The following is a 25,715-nucleotide window of genomic DNA, read 5'->3' as shown; positions in this document are numbered from 1 at the left end:
TTATAGATGACAGAACTGAAGCATTGAAAGGTAAAACAAGGGCTCATAATCATTAAGTGTCAGAGCTAGGATTTGAACCCAAATAAACTTACCCACTAATAACCAATATGCCAAAATTCTTGTGAGGTGGCAGTTCCAACAACTTCCAAGGAGAAGACTGAGGGGCAGTTCAAAGGCTAACATCTACCAAGTAAAGGGCAAAAAAAATAGCAGCAAATTAAATTCACTTTTCTCCTGATAATGTTCTCCCAAAGCCTGGAGGCTGACCTTGCTGGGAAGTTACAAAATATTCTTCTGGAGGTAGGACTCTTTTTTTTTTTTTTTTCTTTTCTCCATAAATGGGCTTGTTTCCGAACATCCATTAGGACTTAGACTGCTAACAGACACATGAAAAGATGCTCCACATCACTCACCATCAAATACAAATGCAAATCAAAACCACAAGACATCACCTCACACCTGTCAGAATGGCTAAAATTAACAACACAAGAAACAACAGGTGTTGGCAAGGATGTGGAGAAAGGGGAACCCTCATGCACCGCTGGTGGGAATGCAAACTAGTACAGCTACTCTAGAAAACAATATGGAGGTTCCTCAAAAAATTAAAAATAGAGTGACCCAATGATCCAGCAATTGCACTATTAGGTATTTACCCAAAGGATAAAAAAATACTGATTCAAAGGGACGCATGCACCCCGATGTTTATAGCAGCGTTATCAACAATAGCCAAATTATGAAAAGAGCCCAAATGTCCATTGACTTATAAGTGGATAAAGAAGATGTGGTATATTTATAGTGGAATATTACTCAGCCATAAAGAAAAAAATGAAAACTTGCCATTTGCAACCACGTGGAGGGAGATAGAGTATATTATGCTAAGCTAAATAAGTCAGAGAAAGACAGATACCGTATGATTTCATTCATACGTGAAATTAAGAAACAAAACAGATGAACATGGTGGGGGGGGGCGAGAGAGACGTAAACCACAAAAAGACTCTTAACTAAAGAGAACAGACTGAAGGTTGATGGAGGGAGGTGGGTGGAGGATGGGCTAGATGGGTGATGGGTATTAAGGAGGGCACGTGTTGGGATGAGCACTGGCTGTTATGAGTAAGTGATGAATCACTAAATCCTACTCCTGAAACCAATACTACATTGTATGTTAACTAACTAGAATTTAAATAAAAACTTGAAGAAAACAAACCAAAAAAGGACTTAGACTGGAGCTTTCTTATGCCCTAGTTTCTGTATTATCTAATCAGGCCACCTAAAACGAAAAAAATTTCCTAAGGTTTTGTAAGCTGTATACATCCCAGTCATCTTTTTAGTCAGTCCAGGACTCAAAAAGATCTTTATAAAAAAAATTTTTTTACATTTATTTATTTATTTATTTATGTATGTATGTATGTATGTATTTATTTATTTATTTATTTATTTATTTATTTTTGAGAGACAGAGACAGAGCACAAGTGGGGGAGGGGGAGAGAGAAAGAGAGGGAGGAAGACATAGCATCCAAAGCAGGCTCCAGGCTCTGAGCTGTCAGCACAGAGCCCGACGCGGGGCTCGAACTCAAAAACCGTGACATGACCTGAGCCAAAGTTGGAAGCTTAACGGATGGAGCCACCCAGGCGCCCCATGGCCTTTTTTTTTTTTTTAACATTTATTATTATTTTTTTAGTAATCTCCACACCCCACGTAGAACTCCCAACTCACAACCCTGAGATCAGAAGTCATCTGCTCTTGCAACCGAGCCAACCAGGCACCCCTCAAAAAATGCCTCTTAATTGAAAAGCAGTCCTGGCCGACTACCAGAATGCTCACGTATTACACTTTATATCTACATTGAAGATGTCAGCAAGGGCTGGACTCTGAGGAATTCCTTCCTCCAGAGCAGAGACAATGTGTGAGACTTAAGAGTGTGGGCCTTAGCATCTGGCAAACATTTACTTCTTTGAAACTCAGGTTGTTACTTGACATAAAGTAATTCAACATTTCTGAGTTTCATACACAAATATATAAATATAAATCATATATAAATCAGGAAATGGCAGGATCAGAGCCCGATGCACAAGAAGAACCTAGCATGCAGAAGGCACTCAATACATGCTTGGTAGTGTTATTATTTGAGACCCATACGTAACAAAGTTGTGCCTTATAAACATTTACCATTGAGCAAACATTAAGAATCGATGTTCAAATTCTAGAAATATTCATAACAGGGGTTACCCACCACAGAACAGGTGAAACACACCAATACATGGTTACCTTTTAATGTAAATAGGTAGATCTGTAGATCAGGCATCAGGTGATCCCACTAGGAGGGGCTTTGTGTTCTAAAATGTGCCACAGCCATTTCTTAAACAGATTATAGCACAGTAGCAAACACTTCTGCATGTTTGGTGCTTTTCTTATGTATAATTATGTAAACTATAAAAAAAAAAAAAATCCCTGGGATTTGTGGAAAAGTGCAGACGCAAAACCCCAGATGGTTGTTGAATAATAAAAGCCAGCCCTGCCTGTGAAGACTGGCCCTCCTCTTATCCTAGCCGGAGTGGATTCCTATCGTCGCAGGCCTGGCCAGGATAGTGACTTTTATCTGAACAGTGGCTTTGACGAAAGGGCCACTCGCGGTGCTAAGGTCTCAGCCGGTCTCGGCCCCGCCCCTGCCCGGCAGAGCCGGCAACAAGCGTCTCCCTAAGCCCCGCCCCCAACAGCACCGCCTGCATCTCCCATGAGCTTTTTCGGCTGTCACTCTTCAAAAGGGAAGTGGCGCCTGCGCTGAGCAGTTAAAGCACGAATCACAGTGGGCAGCCGCTGCTGTCTGGAGGCGGGAGGCGGGACTTCCGCTCCCTCCAGTGTACGTCAGGCAGGAGGCGGAAGCGTAGCGGGGGCGGGAAGGTTGTAGGGCTGCACGTTGGGCTCTGTTTGCAGGTGTTTAAGTGGTCGCGCCCCCTTTGAGAGAGCGGTCTGGACGCGTGGAGGGTCCTGGACGCTTTCGTGGTCCGGGTAAGTAGGACCACCTGATGGCGCCGGGGGATGGAAGTGTGTGGCGGCAGCGCGGATCTGCTGCCGCGTTCTTTGTTGCCACAGGCTAGCGGGTTCCCCACCTTTTTCACTCCCCCTCCTCTGGGTGGTGTCGGCCGCAGCCCCCGCTCAGCCCGCCCTCCACGCCCTCCTGCAAGGGCCGTTTGAGTCGCGGGTGCCGCCTTGTCACATCCCCGGTTAACGTTCCCCTTCACTAGATGGCCCTCTTTCTTCCCGACCCAACCTGCTTGCCTCGCCCTGTGCTTCTGCCGAGGAAGCGCCTAACGATATTTTGTTCAAAACCGCTATCCGTTTGCTAGCCCTTGTAGTTTTCCGGAGTTCCCCTAAAGGCATCCTTCATCACGTCGAAAGAATCAGCTCCTCTCTGCTTCCGGAGCACTGGTTACGCCTTTTAAAGAGCGCGTTTGTTAAACTTATTCGTATGGTTGCTTGAATGAGTATATTTTCCCATAGGATTGCATGTTCCTTGAAGGCTGGCGTAGGGTCCTGCTCATTTGCGATCTCCCCAAGGCCTAATACAAAACCCACCAAGTTTGGAAACTAACAGCCCAAAGTATTCTTACTAGCTTTGTGACCTTGGGCACGGATCTCCCTATCTATAAAATGCTGATAAGTAAAATAATTTCAAGCATCTTAGTGTATGGTGCAGACTATATACTTGGTAAATTCTAGGCTTGTTTTCCTTTTTAGCTTTTAGTATACACAGTAGTTGCTGGATATATTTTAAGTGAATCCAAAAGCACCATAGCGGAATGATTTTTTTTTCTTTCTAGCACTCATATTGATGCTGTCAATCGGTTGATATATGTGGTAGTATTTGGTAACTACAACGTAATGGTGTATATTAAAGAGAGTAATGCTAAATGTTGGTATCAACATCTTCAAGAATAAACACTTAACGTTCTAATTAAATACTTGAGGACTTTGCAGAGTTTAAGTTTGTGATTTAAGTCTGTGTGCTTTTTCAGATGTATGTTTCTGATGAAACGAAGACACTGCAAATGTTTCATTGTAGGAAAGCTAGCTGTTCCTGACAACTTTTAGTTTGTTATTAAAGTATGGTGCATTTTATATGTTTGTACACGTATTTTTTTTTTTTTTTTTTTACAGGAGATTGGAAATTGCTGACCAGTTGCCACTGAACATAGTTGAAGCAAAATAGGAAGATATGGCAGCAAACTCATCAGGACAAGGTAACGCATGCTGGAACTTGTTATTAATGGGAACTTTTCCCCATAATAGTGAACATGTTTTAATAGAAAAGTTAGTATACAGCAGTTAACTGTAGTCAGAATAAAAAATGAATAGCAAGGGGCGCCTGGGTGGCGCAGTCGGTTAAGCGTCCGACTTCAGCCAGGTCATGATCTCGCGGTCCGTGAGTTCGAGCCCCGCTTCAGGCTCTGGGCTGATGGCTCGGAGCCTGGAGCCTGTTTCCGATTCTGTGTCTCCCTCTCTCTCTGCCCCTCCCCCGTTCATGCTCTGTCTCTCTCTGTCCCCCCCCCAAAAAAAAAAAAAAAAAGAGAAAAAAAAATGAATAGCAAAGTAAAAACCCTGTATTTGAAGTAAGTCCAAGATTGTATCAGATATATAACATTCTTAATAGCTATTAATTCTATGTTTGTTTGTTTTTTTCTAATGTTTGTTTATTTTTGAGAGTGAAAGAGCAGGGGAGGGGCAGAGAGAGAGGAAGAGAGAGAGTCCCAAGCAGACTCCACATTGCCAGCACAGAGCCCGCTTGATCTCACAAACGGTGAGATCATGACCCAAGCCAAAATCAAGAGCTGGATGCTTAACCAACTGAGCCACCCAGGCGCCCCTATTAATCCTGTATTTTAACCTGTGTTAAGATTATTCACAGTATAAACCTGTGTTCTCTTTTACTTGCAATCAAAACCACTTTAAGTTTATTTATTTATTTTAAGAGAGAGAGCAGGGAAAGGGCAGAGAGAGAGGAAGAGGGAGAGAATCCCAAGCAGGCTCTGTACTGTCAGTACAGAGCCCAATGGGAGGCTTCAACCCACGAACCTCAAGATCATGACCTGAGCACCTAAGCCAACATCAGGAGTTGGACACTCAACCGACTAAGCCACCCCAGGCACCTCTCAGAACCACTTTTTTTTTTTTTTTGAAAGAGAGGGCACAAGTGAGCAAGGGGCAGAGAGGGAGGGAGGAAGGGAGAGGAAGAGAATCCCACAAGAGGGGGAGAGAGAGAGAAAGAGAAGCCGGGCTCACCTAAAGTGGGGCTTGAGCTCACCCGATATGGGACTTGAACTCATGAACCATGAGATCATGACCTGAGCCAAAGTCAGATGTTTAACGACTGAGCCACCCAGGCATCCACATGTCAGAACCACATTCATTCATTCATTCATTCATTTAAATGTTTATTTATTTGAGAAAGAGAGAACCCACACAAGTGGGGGAGGGGCAGATAGGGAGAGACAGAATCCCAAGCAGGCTCTGCAATGTCAGCACAGAGCCTGACATGGGACTCCATCCCATGAACTGTGAGATCATGACCTGAGCCGAAATCAAGAGTCGGATGCTTAACCAACTGAGCCAGTCATGCGTCCCCAGAACCACTTTTAAGACGTTATATTATCACCAGGCAATATCCATGCCTTTATCTTCATTTGTTCTAGAAACTTTCATGTACATCTCTGTTTAGAAGCTCTCTAAAGCAAATCAAGTCAGACACATCCTAGAGAAGGAGTTTTTATTTAAAAATAAATTTTGGGTAGCTCAGTCAGTTGAACATTGGACTCTTGATTTCAACTCACAGTTGATCTCACAGTCATGGGCTAGAGCCGTGAGTCAGGCTCCAAGCTGAGAATGGAGCCTGGTTGGGATTCTCCCTCTATCCACCCTGCTCACGTGCGTGTGTGCTCTCTCTCTCAAAATAAATAAATAAACTTAAAATAATAAAATAAAAATAAGTCTTAGGGGTGCATGGGTGGCTTGGTTGTTTGAGCGTCCAGCTCTTGATTTCAGCTCAGGTAATGATTCCAGGGTCGTGGGATTGAGCTCCACATCAGGCCCTGTGCTGAGCCTAGAGCCTACTTGAGATTCTCTCTTTCTCTGTCACTGCTCTTTTCCCCTGCTCACACTCACTCTCTCTCTGAAAAAAAAAGTTTTACAAAGTAAAATTTAATCTCTAGAAAGTATTAAATCCCACTTCGTAAGTTGTTTCCTGTTCCACAACTTGAAAGCAAACCTCTATTTCCTTTCCCTATCAACTCTGAACTTTTTTTGACCCATATGTTTTTATCCTCTCTGTTCTGATTTTTTTAACCTTAGTTTTGTCTTAAACTTCATATAAATGGAATCATAGTGTGTGTACTTGTTTGTGTCCAGCTTTCACTCACTGTCATGCCATGTATCAATAGTTCATTACGTTTATTCTGGAGTAGTTTTCTACTCTGTATTTACCACCATTTTTTTATTCATTCTCCTGTTCAGGGGTTTTGGGGTTGTCTCAGTTTTGGCCACTGTGAATACAGTTGCTTTGAAAATACTCGTTTATATGTCTTTTTGTAGATATTTGGATTAATAGATACAAGTGGAGCAACTGAGTATATTGTTAATTTTATAAAAAACTGCCAAACCTTTTCCCAAACTGCTTGTACCATTTTACATTCCCTCTGGCAATGTGTGAGAAATCTGGGTGCTCTACATACACCGTTATAGGTCTCTTTAATTTTAGTCATTTTAGAGGACAGGAAGTGACATCTCATTATAGTATTAACTTGCACTTTGCTGATGACAAATGTTGAGCTCTTTTTTGTACTTCCTGGCCATTGTAAATCCTTTTATGTGATTTGTTTGAGTGTTTAGTTCATTTTTTAAAAATTGGGTTATTTTTATTATGAAGTGTTTTGTTTTTTTAAGAGTCTGGATATAAGCCCTTTGTTACCACTAATTGCATCATCTGGATCATCTTGGAGTTGGTTTCTGTTGACTGTATTTTTTTTTTTTTTTGAGTGTGGGTCATGTTTTCCTTTTTCTTGCTATACTTAGTGATTTGTTATTGGATACTGGATATTATGACTAATACATTGTAGAGACTCTGGATTCTTTTTGTATTCCTCTGAAATGTGATTTCTAGCAGATGCAAGCCTTCAACTCAACTCAGACTCCAAACTCTTGTCTCCTTGTGTTGGTCAGTAGCTGAAATCTCTGCTCAGTCTTGTAAGCTTCCAGCTGCTACTTTATTGCTAAATCTCCTGGGGTTTCCCCCATACATGTGTAGTTTTAGCAAGAAGCAAACACTTTGGGTGGATTTTATAGGCTTTACTCCCTATGCCTTTCCCTCTTGGGTTTCTCCCCTTATTTTCTGGCTACTCTGCCAGCCCTGAACTCTGTCCTCTGATACCTCAAAAGCCAGTAAGGTGAGGCAATCCAAACTGTGAATTGAACAAAAAGTCACACATTCCCAAATCTCCCTAATTGTAGTTTCTGCCTGATTTGGGTTAGTTTCTACTGCCTTCACATAATGATTTTTTAATGCTTTGTCCAGAATTTAAACTTCTACAGTGGCAGGGTTGGTCTAACCAAACTACTCTGCTAGTACTGGAAGTTGGAAGTCTGCTGTCTTATTATATGTAAACTTTTTTTAGTATATTAGTTGCATTTAGGGCAAACTAAAGGTTGCCTGAGTTTTATAGAAGTGTAATGTTGTGAAAAGCTAGCTATAGTGACAGTTGTAACTAGCTAAGAACTGTTCTGTTCTCTCAAATAACCATGTGTGATTTGTGTGCTCTGTGGATTAATCACAGGTCAACGTTCCCTTCTGGTCTTTGATCTCTTCTTTTCATCAAGTTATCAGATTAAAAGTAATTTAATTTGAACCAAAATAAAATCAAAGATATGTCTATTTTTGAAAGGAAATATGCTGCTAAAAAAAAATCACACAGTCCAGTCCAGATGAAAATAAATTTTAAGTTATCTGTTCTAATACCACAAATAATCGAGATTTACAGTTTACTGGGTTTTTTTTCCACATTTGCAATAAAACACAATTTTTAGGGTTGTTCTTGATTTATCCATAATCATCTTCTGTGAAACATCCCCTAATCTAAATAGAAGCGAATTTAGATTAGCCTTTTGGCTTTTGTTGTCCATGATTTTGTTGGTGTCCTGGGCTGCTGTTAGGCACCAGCAGAGGGAGTCCATATCATGCACCATAGACTCCAAGTGAATTTTTAAATTCTTACCTATTTGGATGTATTGCATTTTACTTTCTATATTAAATTATTTCTGTACTGTTTACTTGTATAGGAACTACTCAATACAGAGATTGAATGCCAAGTGCCATAATTATCTTATAATGATAACTGAGAGAACCATGACTGAAAAAGAAATCCTGATCTGTACACTGCAATTTGTTAATGTCTCTAGTATAGAAGACAGAATCCCATTGTGTTCACTGAGCCCTCTAGCAGATCTAGCAGTCTGTCATACTGTGGTAGCAGTCAAGACTGCTAATTTCATAAGCTCTTGGCAAACCATCACTGAAGTCTCCTATTCTTAGCATCTGTCGTAGTATGGAACATTTGGTTCGTTCTTAATAACTACTTGATGGATGAGTAACATTTTGAGAATTTTAACATGTAGAGGCAGATTGTCAAACTGCTATTTGGCCAAGGTACTATGTAAAGAATCTTTCATTATTGGTAAATATCAAGGTCCTACGTACGTGTGGATTGGTCCAACCAATTGGACCGACCTGATTTCAGACACAGAGAAACCTAGTGAAATAGTAAGAAATGTGAATTATTTTCCTTGACTCTTTTATAGTTATCTCAAAATGTTTATAGTAATAATTATAGGCCCTGCAGATCAGGTGGTGGGAACTACTGATTTGGGACCATACTAGATGCTCTTAGCTGTGATTTCAGGGTGCTATGTAAGAGTGGGGTGGCATAACTCTTGGGAGGTGTCTTGCTTGACCTCAGGCCCAGATATTATCTTACCCCAAACCATCTATAGCCCAGAAGAAAAGCAAACGTACCCTTAAGCCTTGTACTAAGATATACTACATCTTAATTAAGAGTTTGTCTCACTGAAGGATAAAAATCATATTTAAATTCTTACATTTGTATATTTTAAAATGGAGAGTGTGGATGCAAAAATGCAATTTGCAGTTGGGTTTTTTTTTTTTTTTTAAGATTCATTTATTTTGAGAGATTGTGGGCACATGCACGAGAGCAGGAGAGGGACACAGAGAGAGGGAGAGAGAATCCCAAGGGACACAGAGAGAGAGAGGGAGAGAGAATCCTAAGCGGGCCCTGTGCTGTCAGCATAGAACCCAACACAGGGCTTAATCTCATGACCCTGGGATCATGACCTGAGCTGAAATCAAGAGTTGGATGCTCAACCAACTGAACCACCTAGGCGCCCCTGCAGTAGGTTGTTTATTTTTAAAGATTATTATTATTTTTTAATTGTTTTTTTGTTTATATATTATTTTTGAGGGAGAGAGAGAGAGCAGGGAAAGGGCAGAGAGAGGGAGACAGAGGATCTGAAGTGGGTTCTGTGCTGACCACAGAGAGCCCAGTGAAGGGCTCCAACTCAGGAATAGTGACATCATGACCTGAGCCAAAGTCGGACGCTGAACCAAGCCACCCAGGCGCCCCTACAGTAGGTTTTTTTTAAAGCTAGATTTCTTTTTGTGTCATTTATTTTTTTATTAAAAAATTTTTTTCTTTAAATGTTTATTTATTTTTGAGACAAAGACAGGATGCGAGTGGGTTGGGGCAGAGAGAGAGGGAGACACAGAATCCAAAGCAGGCTCCAGGCTCTGAGCTGTCAGCACAGAGCCTGACTGGGGCTCGAACCCATGAGCTGTGAAATCATGACCTGAGCCAAAGTCGGACGCTCAACCAACTGAGCCACCCAGGCGCCCCATTTTTGTGTCATTTTTAACTGCAAAGCAAAGAGTACAGTATTTTTCTGATGTGCTGGGATTGATCTGTAGGCCCCAGGTTCAAATAGGAATGAAACTGAGTTGAGGCAGAATTTGCTGTAAAGTAGCTTCATAGAGTATGTATAGTTAGGAGAGAGCTTGAGATCCATTCAGTCTGGCCTGGAAGCCCTGTCCTGTGAGTGTAACCTAGAAAGCTGCATGCTAATCAGCTTTATTCTTTGTAATAACAACTATTCACTGAAAGTGGATTGGCAGAATGGGGCTGATGAGAATCTAGTGATGTTAACTAATAGAGAATGCTAGAAAGTAATAGCTAGTATTTATTAAGCAGTTACCACATGGCAGGCTGTCTGCTATATTTCCTATATTTCATAAAACCACCCTTTGAAGTTGTTACCATTGTCCCCATTTGTCCTGCAAAGTGAGATGATTTTCCCAATATTAAATAGTAACTGGTAGTGCTTAGATGAGAAATCAAATCGATTCTGTGCCCATGTCCCATGTTTTCCCATACTGCGCTTTAGCTGAGGGATTAGAACATTCTAATTATAGCATCTAAGAAAAAATTGGGAGTTCTAGACTAGGGGCAGAGACTTCTTAATCTTTGTATCTCTTCTGCATCTATTATGAGGCAGAAAATCCTTGTACTGAATGAAAAAAGGCCCTGTGAGTTTAAGAGGAAAAAAAAAAAAAATGAGTGATGAGGAAAGGTCAGTTCAAGCAGATCACTCATCATCTTATTTAGCCAGTCCTGAAGATGGGAAACCTCAAATAGGTAGAAAAAGTGGCAGTCGCTTACAGGGAGTAAGTCCATGAGGTCTGAGAGAGAACTTGAACACAGGGAGATCATCTGAGCAGACAGTAGTGTTTATTCCTTTGATAGGTATTCTCAGTAAAGTCCAAAAGGTGGCTAAGAGTTTTAGATCTCACCAGATATAAGAAGTGTTTGCCAGGGGCGCCTGGGTGGCGCAGTCGGTTGGGCGTCCGACTTCAGCCAGGTCACGATCTCCCGGTCCGGGAGTTCGAGCCCCGCGTCGGGCTCTGGGCTGATGGCTCGGAGCCTGGAGCCTGTTTCCGATTCTGTGTCTCCCTCTCTCTCTGCCCCTCCCACGTTCATGCTCTGTCTCTCTCTGTCCCAAAAATAAATAAACGTTGAAAAAAAAAATTTAATAAAAAAAAAAAAAAAAAAAAAAAGAAGTGTTTGCCATTCACTAGATACCTAGAAGCTAATTATTGGTAATAATCAACTCATGTTGACTTAATGTGATATGCTTTTATTCTGCTAAGACTTAGACATCAAGCAGTCTCCCCTGGATGAGGTTTGAGCTGTAACCACGGAGTATGACATATATCATTAGGCAGAATGGTCCCTCCCCCACCAAAGATGCCCACATCATAATCCCCAGAACCTGTGACTGTGTTACCTTATGTGGCAAAAAGAACTTTGCCATGTGATTAAGGTTAATAAGGGCCTTGAGATGGGAAGATAATCCTGGATTATCCAGGTGCACCCATTTTAATCACAAGTCCTTAAAAGGAGCAAATTTTTTCCTGGCTGTGGTCAGAGAAATGACAATAGAAGAAGGGTCGGAGAGATGCAACGTTGCTGGATTTGAAGGCAGAGAAAGGGTACCAGGATCCAAGGAACTCAGGAAGCTTCTAGATGCTGGAAAAGGCAAGGAAACAGATTCTCCACCAGAGACTCCAGAAAGGAATGCAGCCCTGATTGTAGCCCAGTAAGACCACTGAACTATAGAACTGTAAGATAATAGCTTCATGTTGTTTTAAGCCACTGAGTTTGTAGTAATTTGCTACAGCAGCAGTAGAAAAATAGAAATAATTCACCATGTCAGAAATCTAGGAACCATCCATGACACCTTCCTCACTCCTTACTTTATATTTACTCTATCAGTGTCCTGTTGATTCACCTTCCTAAATAGCTCTTGGATCTGTTCCTATCTTTCCACTTCTCTGGCCTGTCATTTCTTGCTTGTTCTACTGTAATAGTCTCCTGTTTTCTCTTGTGTAGCCTAATCTCAGCATTGCAGCTACAGTGCTCTTTTCATAGGGAGAAGTATCATTTTTCCCCCACCCCTAATGAACTTATTTATTTATCCTTTAGATTTCAGTTCAGGCATTACTTTCTCTGGAAGCCTTCACTGGTGCACTTGCTCCCAGTCTAGGTCAAGTTTACTCAACATTAATTCCCATGGTAATGATTGTTATAAGTGTTTATAGAATTTTCTTTCTTTATTTCAGACTACTCATCTTAGATTCTAAGTATACATTCATTTCTGTAATTATTTGATCATTTCTATCCTCACTAGCAGCCATGAGAGCTAGAATCATGCCAAGTTCTGGCTTATCATTGTATCCTTAGAACTTTATCTAGTGCCTGTGTATAAAGCATACACAATAAATATATGTTGATTCAATAAATGACTTAAAACATGTTAAATAGTGCCACAGTGACTTTCCTTTAATACAAAACAGGTATCTTAAGTATGATACATTGATTTAAAGTATAGCTGTGAAGGGGCACCTGGGTGGCTCAGTCAAGCGTCTGACTCTTGATTTCGGCTCAGCTCATGATCTCATGGTTCGTGAGATTGAGCCCCACGTCGGGCTCCGTGCTGTCAGCACAGAGCCTGCTTAGGATTCTTTCTCTTCCTCTCTCTCTGCCCCTCCCCCTGCTCACATTTTCTCTCTCTCTCTCTTTCCCTCAAGATAAAAAAAAAAAAGTATAGTTGTGAAGAATATCTAGCTTGTAGGATTAACCACCTCAAAGGATTTGAATAATATTTTAAAATATCTTTTAAAAAGTGTTATGAAAGCAGTTTATCAACTGTAATTGGAAAGTGGATGATTCATAACCCTACTGAACAAAGAAAATAATTTTCATTCTTTAGCTTTAGAGTTTTTTTTTTTTTTTCAGTAGAAAGAATTCCAGTTAGTGCTTGTTTACATGTGATAGAGCTATTCATGTAAAGTGAATATCAGCTGTTAGGTTTTATTTTTTATTTTTAAAATATTTATTTGTTTTCGGGAGAGCTCAAGCAGGGCAGGGGCAGAGAGAGGGGACAGAGGATCCAAAGCAAGTTCTGCATTGACAGGCCGACAGCAGCAAGCCTGACGTGTGGGGCTTGAACTCACGAATTATGAGATCATGACCTGAGCTGAAGTCAGACGCTCAACCGACTGAGCCACCCAGGTGCCCAAGCTGTTAGGTTTTAAATGTAATTGACGTGAGGCTAGTTCCTCAAGAGTGTTTTTAGTGACCAAAAAATGTGTAGGAGTTAAATGTTTCTATGAATGAATGTGGAGATGAGAATATATATATGGTTGTGGATGGAGGTAGGGTTAAAGTTCTAAAAGTAGAAGTATTTTAGAGACTGCTGCTTTATTCTAAGATAATTGTTAGGGAACGGGTTAATTATAAAGGAATATTAATTACTGCACGTGAGATGTATCTTTAACACCCTTACCCTTCTAAGAATATAAAAGTTGGATGTAACTTTATGAAATGTGTAAAAGAATGTAGCAATGTTAAATTATGGCACGAGATAGGTGTGTGTTTTTTAAAAAAAAACTCATGTAGTGAGTATAATAAAACAGTTAAATGTTATATTGGTGTCCTAGAGTTTGTATAAACCCCAAAGGTGGGAGACTCTCACTACATAACATTATACTTTATTTATTTATTTAAACGTTTATTCATTTTTTGAGAGAGAGGCAGAGAGAGAGAGCATGAGCAGGGAAGGAGCAGAGGGAGAGGGAGACACAGAATCCGAAGCAGGCTCCAGGCTCTGAGCTGTCAGCACAGAGCCTGATGCGGGGCTCAAACTCACAAACTGCAAGATCATGACCCGAGCGGAAGTCAGATGCTTCACAAACTGAACCACCTAGGCGCCCCCCCCCCCCCGCCCTTTTTTTGAACGTTTATTCATTTTTTGAGAGACAGAGAGCATGAACATCATTCAATACAACCAGATAAACTACCTAGTTTGTGCCTTGAGTTTCAAATTTGCAATAAGTTATTATTACTCCCTAAGTGCTATCTGTTGACTTTTATATACTTTTATAATGTAAATGTTTTGTGCAAAACAGACATGTAAAATAATACTATATATTATTTTTTAAAAATCAAGAAGGAAGCATAGGTTTCAGGGGCATTAGACAAGATTAGAATATAAAAGGCTAAAAGACCTGACCATACCCTTTCCCTATGAAGTTTAGCCTTTGTGGCTCTCAGCTGCCTGTAGTTACACATTAAGATCTAGAATATTATGCAAGAGATCATTTTGTTTGGTTAGGCTGGAAAAGGAGTTGATTGAGGAAGTTCCTTTAGTGACGTTTAGGACATAAAATTAGTTGGATTCAGTGATTGGTTAGATGTGGGTAGGAAGAGAGGAATTTAAAACTTGAGCTTCTGGGTGGGAGCATGGGGGCACAAGTGAGATACAGAGATAAGCATTATCCCCTCTTTACAGGGAGGAAAGGCTAGGAGCTAGCCCAGGCCAGTGACCCCTTGTTTAAATATTTTAATGAATTCTTTGAAGTCTGAGGGGATCTTTTGCATGGAGAAAAATACTCATCACTGCTCATAATTTAATTGACGGTGTATTAAACCTACTCATCTAATAAACTAAGTTCTAAAATAACATTTTTTAAACCTGTAGAATTGATTATAAGCTTATTTAGTTAAATTCTCTTTAATAGTTTAAATTAGAATTATAATTAATATGACTGTGTAACACATCCCTAATTATTGCAAAACTTAGTACACTTAAATCGATTTTAAAATATTAACCCATGATTAATTAATTTACTCATTCTGTACTTGTTTTTTGTATCTTACTGGGGCTATAATAATTTTCTCAGATTCTTACCTCTGTACTTTCCCAGGATCCTAGTAATTTTTCTATACTTTCCTAGGGTTACAGTAATCTTACCAATACCAAAAACAAAACAAAATTTCAGACAAGTCAGGATTTAGTGTTTTTGAGAAGTTTGATTCTCAGCCAAAACACAAGATTTGGTAATGCTTTTAAAGATTAAAAGCTTAAAAGCTGTGGTGGTGTGCACTGGGTCCCTTCTACAATTAAACTTTACCTGTTAAGTTAATTAATGGGATTTTTGCAAGCTCATGCTGATCCATAGATTTTTGGTTTCTTACAACCTGGAGTTAGTCCCTGAATGAAATACTTCTGTGTTCTGTTTTCATTATGAATTGCCCTTTTCTGGTAGCTTTACTGCCAGGATTTCATGCGTTTCATCTCCGAAGAGGTCCGGGATTATTAGGTCTATACAGTTAGTTTTCTTTAGGATATTTCACTAATTCATCCAGTTAGAACTCAGAGTTTCTACTTGGTCATTGTGTGACATGGGTGCTCATTGCCACTGGGTCCCCTTTTAAATGGTGTATATGGGTGAGGACCTGCACTGAATCTACCTCTCCTGTTCTTAGTACCTAACCTGCTTTTTCTGGAACTATTTGACTTAGCCCCTGTTCCCTGTGCCTGCCCCTGCCTCCCTGTACCTTAACAAAAAAGTATTCAGCTATATTTTATAAACAGGCACATTTAATAGGAGAAACAAACCCCTAAATATTAACACTGACCTAATTATTAGCTATAATTATTATAACTAATTATTAATTATAATAACTATTATTTTCACCCTTCTTTACAACTATATTTTTATGTATTTTAACTTTCCCTTTTGTATCTTTCTATGAAGTCATGGCTTATCATAGATTGAATTTGTTCTATTTAGCTATAATTATTATTCTCTTTTTAATGTTCCAATTGTGACAGCCTGGCTAACCTTAAGTTGGGTTCCTTGTCTTCAGCACTACCCTGGACATTGTTTAAAAAACTTCTTGCTTCCTGACCACTAGATGTTCCAGGCCCTTGATTTTTTTTCTTGCCCTAAGACATGCATCTAGAACTCTGGTTCCTTTTCCTGGAGGAAACACATTTAAAAATAGTTTACGTTGGGGCGCCTAGGCGGCTCAGTCGGTTAAGCATCTGACTTTGGCTCAGGTCATTATCTCATGGTTGATGGGTTCGAGCCCCGCGTCAGGCTCTGTACTGACAGCTCAAAGCCGGGAGCCTGCTTCTGATTCTGTGTTTCCCTCTCTCTCTGTCCTTCCATCGCTCATGCTCTGTCTCTCTGTCTCAAAAATAAATAAACATTTAAAATTTTAAATAAATAAATAAAAATAATTTATGTGCATTTATACACAAAGAGCATTGAAAAACTCGGTTGTGCTTGTATTTATCTGAACGTTATTTATCAAATTATCTTCATGTAGTCTTTTTAATGTTTTGTACATACAGTTTCTATGTACATACAATTACTTTACTGATAGTGACCCTAAAACATTTTTTTGTGAACAAATTAATCTTGAGGGAAATTGATATTTCTGTAAACAGCAGATCAGTACTTTCCAGTGTGGTTATTTATTTTGCTCATCACATAATTTAGACACTGTCAGATTTTTAAATTTGCTTTTCGGGACTTTATTTTTATTTTTATTTTTTTAAGTAATCTGTACACCTAATGTGGGGCTCAAACTCACAAACCTGAGATCGAGTTGCAGGCCCCACCGACTGAGCCAGCCAGGTGGCCCAGTTTTCAGGACTTTTCTATTTATAGTATCTCTAAATTCCTACAAAAATGGAACCACAGAATTATCTTCCAAGAATGCATTAGCCTCTTCTGAGAAGTGGAGAAAAGTCTCATCCTATAGGTGGAAATATACCTAGTGGTGTAACTTGCTTTACATGTATGTAACTTCGTGTATACAGATGGGAGAGTGCTCCTTTCCCTTGGAAGGTGTTCTTCAGTTTACAGAGACCTCACTTTGAGGTTCATTTGTCTGTCTTTTATCTTTCCATTTGTTTTCTTCTGAATTAGGGATCCGAAACTCAAATGCCCACAGGGCGTATAAACAAGTTGAATAAGGACTGCAATAAGTTAGAGAGTGCCCATTAAAGGTGAGGACTGTTCGTTCTAGTTAATTTTTACCACGGGGTATCCAGATCCCTTGTTGCCAGTTCTCAACATGTTTCTAGAGAAGCAAGAAGTCTGAGAATTTTGTTTACATTATCTCAATGTTTACATGTTGGCATTTACTTCAGATTTTAAAAACCTAGTTGGATGCTGCTCCTGGGCCAGCACTTTGCCCGCTCTGCGCTAGATCTTTTGTAATTTAAAAATCAAAAGCCTAATGTTACATACTTGCTAACAGACACATCTTTCTGCCCCCCCCCCCCCCCATTAGGCTCCATTTCTTTCCCAGAATTGCTGTGTGGGCAGTCACCGTTTTTTGACTTGTTCCTTAAAAGATTGTGCGTCATTTCTGAATGAAAGCAGTTGAGAAAAAGAAATATTGTTTAGGTCTGAGCATGTCTGTTGCTGTTTTCCTCCTGAAAACCTTGGTGATTACAGTTCTTTAAAACTAAGTCTTTCGAATCCTCAGTCAGTATTAGGCTTTACATGTATCCGTGGGCCGTGCTGGTAAAGTCGCTGGGAAGTAGGCAGTGGGAAGAGAGTAACCATCTAGGGAAACTACTTACTAGTGAGTTTGTTATCTTGTTAGAGAATAGAATTTGCTTTCTGGGTTTCTAGATGGCCTGGGTTTATAAAAATATCTCTAAAATGTTTTTTTATTTCTCTCTCCCCTCCACCCACTGTCTTTCTTAGGTTTTCAAAACAAGAACAGAGTTGCGATCTTGGCAGAACTGGACAAAGAGAAAAGAAAATTACTCATGCAGAACCAATCTTCAACAAATCATCCTGGAGCTAGGTATTGACGAATAATATGGGTTTTATATTCAGTGATATAAAAAATATTTTGGACAAAATACCTCAAGTTGATTGGCAGTGGTTTATTTCTCTAATATTGGAATTTACATGTCATGTTTTGTTTCCTAGTTAGATTTGAAAAAATTAGACAAGTAGATTTTGTTGGATTTTAAATATTTTAATTCTAACTAGAATATTCAATGTTCCCTACAGCCTGCTTTTTAAAAAAGAAAAGGATTTGTGTGGTTTTTGTTTGTTAACTGAAATTATTGTCAGCATCCCACTCTTTAAGCGTTCTGTAAAGCAGGTAAAATTTAGGTATCTTGATGATCTTTGTGTTCAGTTTCTGCCTTCTTACATCTCTTCCTTCAGATTATCCCATTTAACCACCACCCTAGCCTTCCTCTCTCTTCCAGCCAGACCTCTTAAAAGTGCTGTTTATCCTCATCTTAACTGACTCCCTTTTACTCCTTAGTGCACTCCACTTGGTCTTGAGGCCCCTCTCCCTGCTTCCCAAGAATACGTGCTCCCCTAAGTCACTTGCACCCTCATTGTAGATAAATCCAGTAGGTCAGAGTCCTTTTCTTACGAGACATGTTAACATTATTTGACACCACTGATCACTCCCTCCTTCTGCAAATACTCTTTTTCCTTGGCTTCCAATCACTCAGTGTCACACTGTCTTGATTTCTCTTGCAGACATTTCTCCACTGCCTGTCTCGTGAATGTCAGTGCTCCTCAGAGTTCAGTTCTAGATCCAGTTTCCCAGTCTTCTCACATCTTTTCCATTGGACAGCTGCATCCACTTTCACAGCCTGTTATTTATGTGCTGATAACTTTTATCTAGTTTTCTCTCCCAAGTCCCAAACCGCCTCCTGGATACCTCCACTTTGATGTCGTTGAGGCATTTCAAACTTAGTGTGTCCCGAGCTTAACTCCTCTTACCTTCGTGCCTCTAACTAACTACTTAATATTCTTGGGTTTCTTGTCTCAATGGATGGTACAGATCTACATAAGTGTGACCTTCATTTATTATTATTATCCTTTCATTTCTATCTCCAAGCATTTACCATTCTTTTATGTTTATACTTTGAAATGTGTTTCAAATCTATTCTTCTTCATTGCTGCTGGTCCTGGCCACTCTCATTTCTTGCCTCAGTTACTACAGCTGCTTCCTCACTGAGTTTCCTGTCATCTTAAGTCTTCCTGAATACATTTACCAGTTGTGTCAGTTAGGATGCTTTAATCTAAAAGTAACTGAAAACCAAGAAAATGGGCACGTACGTTAGGATGTACGTTAACCAAGAGTATGAAGAGCAGGGGTGTCCAGAGTGGCGTCATGCGGTGGCCCAACAGTGTCAGCAGTGCTCTGGCTTCCCTCTGTGCCTTTCTCTGTGGGTCACCAGCTCCCTAATGGTCAAAATACGACTGCAGTAGCCTTAGCCTCACCTCTACACTGAGCCACCTATAGAGGCCAAAGCCAGAAGGTTCCTCCCCTGTGTTCCTTTTGCAAGAGCATGGAAAATGTTCTCAGAAGGCTTCTGGCAGACTACCCATCAAGTCTAGTTGCCCAGAATTGTGTATCTTTCTCTTGCCTAAGCCAGAAACCAGCAAGGGGAATGGCACTGTCTTAACACCCACCAGAGTTCACCCCCTGAGAGATGAGCCTGGCCGGCCCTGAAGCATGGAAACACCGATAATAGAACTAAGTTTGTGTTCCATTGGCAAGGAAATAGGAAGACCAGCAGTTGTTGAGGTGACCAGCACTGTCTGCCATAGTGGTGGTCCTTCAGAGCCATCATATGGTACTGATGATCATGTCACTTCTCTGCTTCTAATACTCTTGGGGGTGTCCCTTTACTGTTAGGATAAGGTCTACATTTCTTAATGTATTTCACAAGGCTTTTCATATCCTGGCACCTGCCTTCCTCCCCAGCATCATTTTTTGCTAACCCACTTCACCCCTTTTCAATCCTGACCTTCAATCCTATTGAACTCTTAATTCCTTCAGACACATCAAGGTCTTTTGCCCTGGGCTTTTTTACACTTGCTGTACCTTCTGCTTGAAACATTCAGTTCTTCTGTTTTCATCATAAATGTAACTTTATGATAGACTGGAGTAACCTCAGATCTGTTTGAAAGTAAGGGACCATAAATCATCCCCAAAAAATCATCAAAAAAAAAGAGTAATTCGAAGCCCCAGTAAATAATATAGGCTTTCTTCATATAAATTAACATCGATAGTGGGAGAAGGAAAAAAAGACTTACTCTGGAAGGCCTTTTTTATCCCTATAAAGAATATATAAATGAAAAATGTGATTCAGAAGTAAGGAAGTCTCTACTTTCAACAGCCAAATAACTAAGATTCCCATTTTAGCATTGCACTCTCGAGACCCTCTCTTAATAAGGACTTCCGGGATCATGCTGAGCAGCAGCATATTGCAGCCCAACAAAAGGCAGCTTTGCAGGTGAGCCAAGTGTAACTGACATTCTTGTCTCATTGGAGATTTCCTGGATCTTGGAATCCAGCGCAATTCCCATTTTGTATTTCAGTGGAACGATATCAGTAAAAGCGTTGCGCACATCATTGCAATGGGTTTTTGATGTTCAGTCATGCTCAAAGGATTTGAAGGACCAATACAGCAGTAATGAAAGTATCTTTTATGGTTTTGACACCGCCATGATTGATTCTGTGCCGTACCTGGCAAGGGATTGCTTGTGTACAAAAGAGTTTAGGATATTTGGATGGACAGAATGATGTTAAAAGCTAAACTGCCTAGTTTAATGGTATGTACATACTTTTTTCGAATTTGTCATGCCGTTACATCCCTTAATAGTCTTACTGGTTCTTTGTTGTTTGGATTCTTTTTTTAATGGTCAGTATATGTTTAAAGATTCACGCTGACCATAGGAATGTGATAATCCATCAGTTTTTAAAATTTTGCTCTTCATAGTAATAATAAACAGTTTTAGTATTACAGTGATCTTGGATAGTTTAACATTCTCGGAGACCTTGAACAAGCCATCATTACCTATGCTTTTAAACCTTGGAATTTCAGAATTGGAAGAGACATAAAAGATCATCTCACTTCAGGCAACCTAAAAACAGTCTTCCTTTCTCTAGCGATAGAGGGAGGTCACTGGTGGTTTTCTGTTACTTACATTACAACATTCTCAACAAAATGTTGGTGTCTTAATCACCAGTAATCGGCTCCCTTCCCAACTGCTGCCTTTCTTTCTCAAGTTCCTGCTTTGTTGATTAAGAGGAGATCTCTGGGATCTTTGTTGCTAGTTTTCCCTGCTCCAAGAAACAAAGTAATTCATGTCTTTGACTCATTATTGACTTTAGAGAATCACAGAGGAGAGAGTGGGTCTGATAAATGAGTGCCTGGTGCAGCTTGTTAATATGAATTTTTTATTACTGTCCATCTCCCGTGTATTTAAACAAAATTAGCAGCAGCAGAACTGATTTTTAAAATAAATTTTGTCTCAAGGATAAGTAATTTTAATGCCTTGGTTGAAAAACTGTGACTTTTAATAGCTTAATTGCTTTTTTTTTTTTTAAACTCTTCCCCCCAGCACGCACATGCACATTCATCTGGATACTTCATAACTCAAGACTCCGCATTTGGGAATCTTATTCTTCCTGTCTTACCTCGCCTTGACCCAGAGTGAAGAAAATATTTGTAGCAAAGGCAACTATATCAGATGCCAAAGCTACTATCATTTAGTGCTATACAAACTGTGACTTACAGAATTTTGGCGAACTTTTATACTTTTTGCTTCTTTGAAAGAAAGGTATGTGTAAGTCAAAGCAGAAGAGGAGGGTCACCAGGAGGATGCGAGCTTTGGGAAGTGTACTCGCTGAGGAACTGATGATGCTACTTGTCACTGTTTTGTCACACAGAACAGTTCGGTTTTAGCTCCAGATCAGACTCTGGATTGGATGGTCCCATACATTCACCCCCCGCCCCCAACTAGGTGGCCTGAATATATCATTGTCCACAATAGACTTTCATGAACCATTTATATATAGTACTTAACTTTAAAAAAATGAGGGTGCTTTTAAAAATGTGAACCAATGGACTTAAATAAGTTACATTTATATTTGCTGTTTACAGAATTGCTATCAGTGTATCTTTTGTGTTTATAGTCAACATGTCGTCCTGAAATCTTTAACTCATAACTGTCTCTCCTGTTTTCATTTTCAAAGAAAATCTAAGATACAATTAAGTTACCAACAAATCTTAAACATCTTTTATAAACCTATGCCACTATAAATTATGTGACTAAATGCTATTAAAAACAGTGATAAGAGGGGTGCCTGGGTGGCTCAGTCTGGTTGAGCCTCCGATTTTGGCTCAGGTCATGATCTCATGTGAGTTCGAGCCCCGCGTCTGGCTCTGTGCTGGCAGCTCAGAGCCTGGAGCCTGTTTCAGATTCTGTGTCTCCCTCTCTCTGACCCTCCCCCGTTCATGCTCTCTCTCTGTCTCAAAAATAAATAAACGTTAAAAAAAACATAAAAAAAAAAAACCCAAAAAACAGTGATAAGAAAAGTGGTTACTACATGTATGGTGTCCCTGAGTTTTATCGTCCATTTTTGTTCTAATGCAAAATGTATGCAAGTCAAGCCCCTTTTTAATTTAAGGAGTTAGGTTAAGCAAGTTTCTCAATATGACACATCTTCAACAGAATCTGCGGTGCCTATTTAAATAGGCAGTGCCTCCTACCTTATTCCAGTCCTACAGAATTAGAATCTCTAATTCAGAACAAAGTCTGAAAACTATTGGTTAGGGGAATTCAATTTTCACAACACACACACACACACACACACACACACACACACACACACACACACACACGTATATGTGTATATATATATATATGTATATGTATATATATGTGTGTGTATGTATATATAAAGCCATAGATTTCTATGTTCATGAAACTTAGAGGTCATTTAGCTAAAATCTACATTTTTTTCTTACCTTTAATAGGATTGAAATTATATTTTATACTATATCACAGATATAGTATTTTATAGCTACTTATAATTGACCTCATATTAGCCTTGAGTCCCCATCATCTCTGGTGGTAGGAACTGAAACTTAAAATTCCAGCTTAGGTCAATATTTAATCGAAGTTCATCTCCCTTTTCAAAGGGTTTCTTTCCCGCCTTCCCTAGATATTTGCAACAACCGCTTAGCTCTATGTTAACCCAAACTAATTAAAGCAAGAGTGGACAATTCTAGACTTGGCTGTGCCATTTAGATTCTTGAGAATTTGAACTGATTTTCTGCATTTGAGTGAGGTGGCAGTTGTTCCACTGTAATGGTCATTATTACAGCAAAGGTGCCCTTACTCCCTGCTGCTGAGGAGCTCCCAGGGACCCCTGGCCCCTGTCCTGCCTCAGGCCCATCCAGCTCTTCCTTGGGACTTCTACAGTGGCCCTCATTTTCTTGAATTGTTTTGACAGTTTCTGTTCTGTGCAACCCACGACTGATTGGCATGGTTCTAAATTTATTGATGCTAAGAAGATAAAACATTTGGATTGTATACTTTTTATACTGTTGAAGCCTCTACCTAATGTGTGACTTATATAACCTAGGTAAAGAGATCTTTTTTACACTGGTATCTTTTCTAGTCTCTTAGCCTTTTGTTTTTTTATTTTTGAGAGAGAGAGAGAGAGAGAGAGAGAGAGAGAGAGAGAGAGATCGTGAGTGGGGGAGGGGCAGAGAGAGGAGGGTACAGAGGGTCTAAAACAGGCTCAGTGCTGACAGCAGTGAGCCCGATGAGGGGCTTGAACCCACGAACCGGGAGCTTCAGCCCACAAACCGTGAGATCATGACCTGAGCCAAAGTCAGATGCTTAACCAACTAAGACAGGTGCCCCAGTCTTAGCCTTTTAAATAGATGTTGCTAAATCCTGCAGTCCTGGCTAGTAAGCACTTCCTTGCACCCCTCTCCTGGGAGTCACTTACAAATTCAGTTCCATTCCGTATGTATTTGTTAACACACACCCTGTAAAACATTGTAGTATGGTGGAGGGAACAGGAGGCCTGCTCTGAAGGAAGTCACAGTGGAGAGGAGCCTGTTGTGGCATAGCAGAAATGATAAGGAAGCCAGAGGGCAGTGTACCATAGAAGAGGCATTCAGAACACAAAGCATTCTAGACAGGCCTGGAAGTATTGGTCCGATTTTACCTGGAAGGGCAGGAAGAGCTGCTCCAGGCAAAGGTCAGGATTTCATAATCAGAAGTAGGAAGTAAGACCATTGGGAGGGCTGCGGAGGATAATGGGAAGGGCAGGGGGCCAGTCAGAAGCCCTAGGTGAGGCTTCAGCATTGCTTCCCCCCCGAGTATGGGTGAATGGGGGGTAACTCATTCAGCCTCTCTTGGCATGTCACTCTGTCTCACCTGTAAAATAGGAACAGCACCCACTCTGCCTACTTCATAAATTGTCTAGACCAGTATTTTTCCGAGTGCAGGCCTCAACCTGTTACTAAATTGAGAAGCCAACTTAATGGCTTTAATGGGGTGTGACCAGCATTTTTTTCTTTTTTTGAAAAAATAGCATGAGAGTGCATGGCATGTGGTAATAGGAGATTTTGTTTCAGGAGTCTTCTATTTCCATGTGTGTGTGTGTTTTGCTTGTTTTGTTTGTTGTACTAGTATGTAAGATCTCTGAGGTGAGGATTTGTTTCCTTCCCTCCCCTCCTCTTTGTTCACTACTGTATTCTGTTTAGTTTTTGGCATATAGTAGGTGGCCAGTACCTGCTTATTGAGGGAATGAATGGATATATATGACCTGGGTCGTGATGGAGAAGGTATTTGTTTTGTTTTTTTTTTTCACTGTGAGTCACCCCAAGAAAAAGTCTTGAAAGCCACTGCTCAAAAATACAGATAATAGTGCTTTGTATGATTCTGTAATAAAAACTAAAATGACTCACTGATTTCAAACAGATTTTGTTTCCTCTGAACAATCTATAAAACGTCTCATTAAGTGGTCTCAGTTCTTTGTTGCGCTTTGGCAGTAGAAACTCAGCCTTTCTAGGAGTTTAAGGCCCACGGAGGCAAGGGTCTTTGCAAACATGTTTACACTGAGAATAAAAGGTCAACCTAGGGCTCATCAGGTCATCGGTGCCAGTCAGCCCCACCACCAGCATCCGGCAGCCAGCACGAGTCCCATTTCAGCGTCAGCTCAGCCAGTGTTTACTGAATGCTGTTCTTCTTTACCTCTACGCACAGGGGACATGGGGTTTTTTTTTTGTTTTTTTTTTTTTTTTAATGAGCAATAAAGAATGAACATAGGAGGAAGTGGAGAACTTCACTACCCTCAAGAACCTGACAGTCTAGAGTGGGTGAGACAAACACGCTAATAGATAACTTTCTGGTTGCACCTTATTAGTGAGGAGAGGATAAGCCTGGATGGGCCAGTGAAGCCTATGTCAGGATAAGCATCTGAGGGGCGGGCTTCTGTTTGGCTCCATCGGTGGAACATGTGACTCTGGATCTTGAAATTGTGAGTTAAAGCCCCACGTTGGGTGTAGAGATTACTTAAATAAATATATCTTTAAAACAACCAAACAAACAAAAAAAAAGAATAAGCATTTGAACTTGACTTTTGAAAGAAGAGCGTCTCAGCCAAGGAAGATAGAGCAACAGTGAAAGCAAAGGAAAAGTCTGCACAGAGGCAGAACAGGCGTAGGGGCCATTGTGAAACACCAAAAGTCCAATTTGGCTGGACTTGTATGGATAGATGTGGATAAATTTGTATCCTGCAGTAATTAGAAATGAGGCCAAAGGCGCTAAGGTGCTCCATCCTTCGAGGAAGCTAAGGCCGTGTTGGGGTGAGGCCCTCGCTTCATCCAGCAACTAGCACTGTGACGGCAGCACTCGCCAGCACTGGGGCCTCCGTCTCAGCGCACCTGCATC

The 25,715-nt window shown here is 40.3% G+C and overlaps 1 protein-coding gene across 6 annotated transcripts; it reads left to right on the top strand.

Moving 5' to 3' along the window:
- The first annotated feature begins 2,850 nt into the window (after positions 1 to 2,850).
- On the top strand, positions 2,851 to 24,726 carry INIP (INTS3 and NABP interacting protein). 6 transcript variants are annotated; one of them, XM_025934870.2, is made up of 5 exons: positions 2,851 to 3,007; positions 4,157 to 4,239; positions 17,682 to 17,784; positions 20,161 to 20,251; positions 21,363 to 24,726. In XM_025934870.2, exons 2-5 carry the CDS (start codon positions 4,215 to 4,217, stop codon positions 21,456 to 21,458), a joined length of 315 nt encoding a protein of 104 aa, XP_025790655.1. In that variant the 5' UTR covers positions 2,851 to 3,007; positions 4,157 to 4,214; the 3' UTR covers positions 21,459 to 24,726. The 6 variants fall into 6 exon arrangements, with proteins under 6 accessions (XP_025790655.1, XP_086539844.1, XP_086539845.1 ...); XM_086683718.1 differs by lacking the exons at positions 2,851 to 3,007; positions 4,157 to 4,239 and adding an exon at positions 11,196 to 11,646; XM_086683719.1 differs by lacking the exons at positions 2,851 to 3,007; positions 4,157 to 4,239 and adding an exon at positions 11,596 to 11,707.
- Positions 24,727 to 25,715: the final 989 nt, after the last annotated feature.

The sequence above is a fragment of the Puma concolor genome, chromosome D4 (assembly GCF_028749965.1).
Source record: "Puma concolor isolate L17-30 chromosome D4, mPumCon1.1.hap2, whole genome shotgun sequence".
Taxonomy (NCBI): Eukaryota; Metazoa; Chordata; class Mammalia; order Carnivora; family Felidae; genus Puma; species Puma concolor.
The sequence above is the reverse complement of the archived record's forward strand: the minus strand, read 5'-3'. Positions and strand labels throughout refer to the sequence as shown.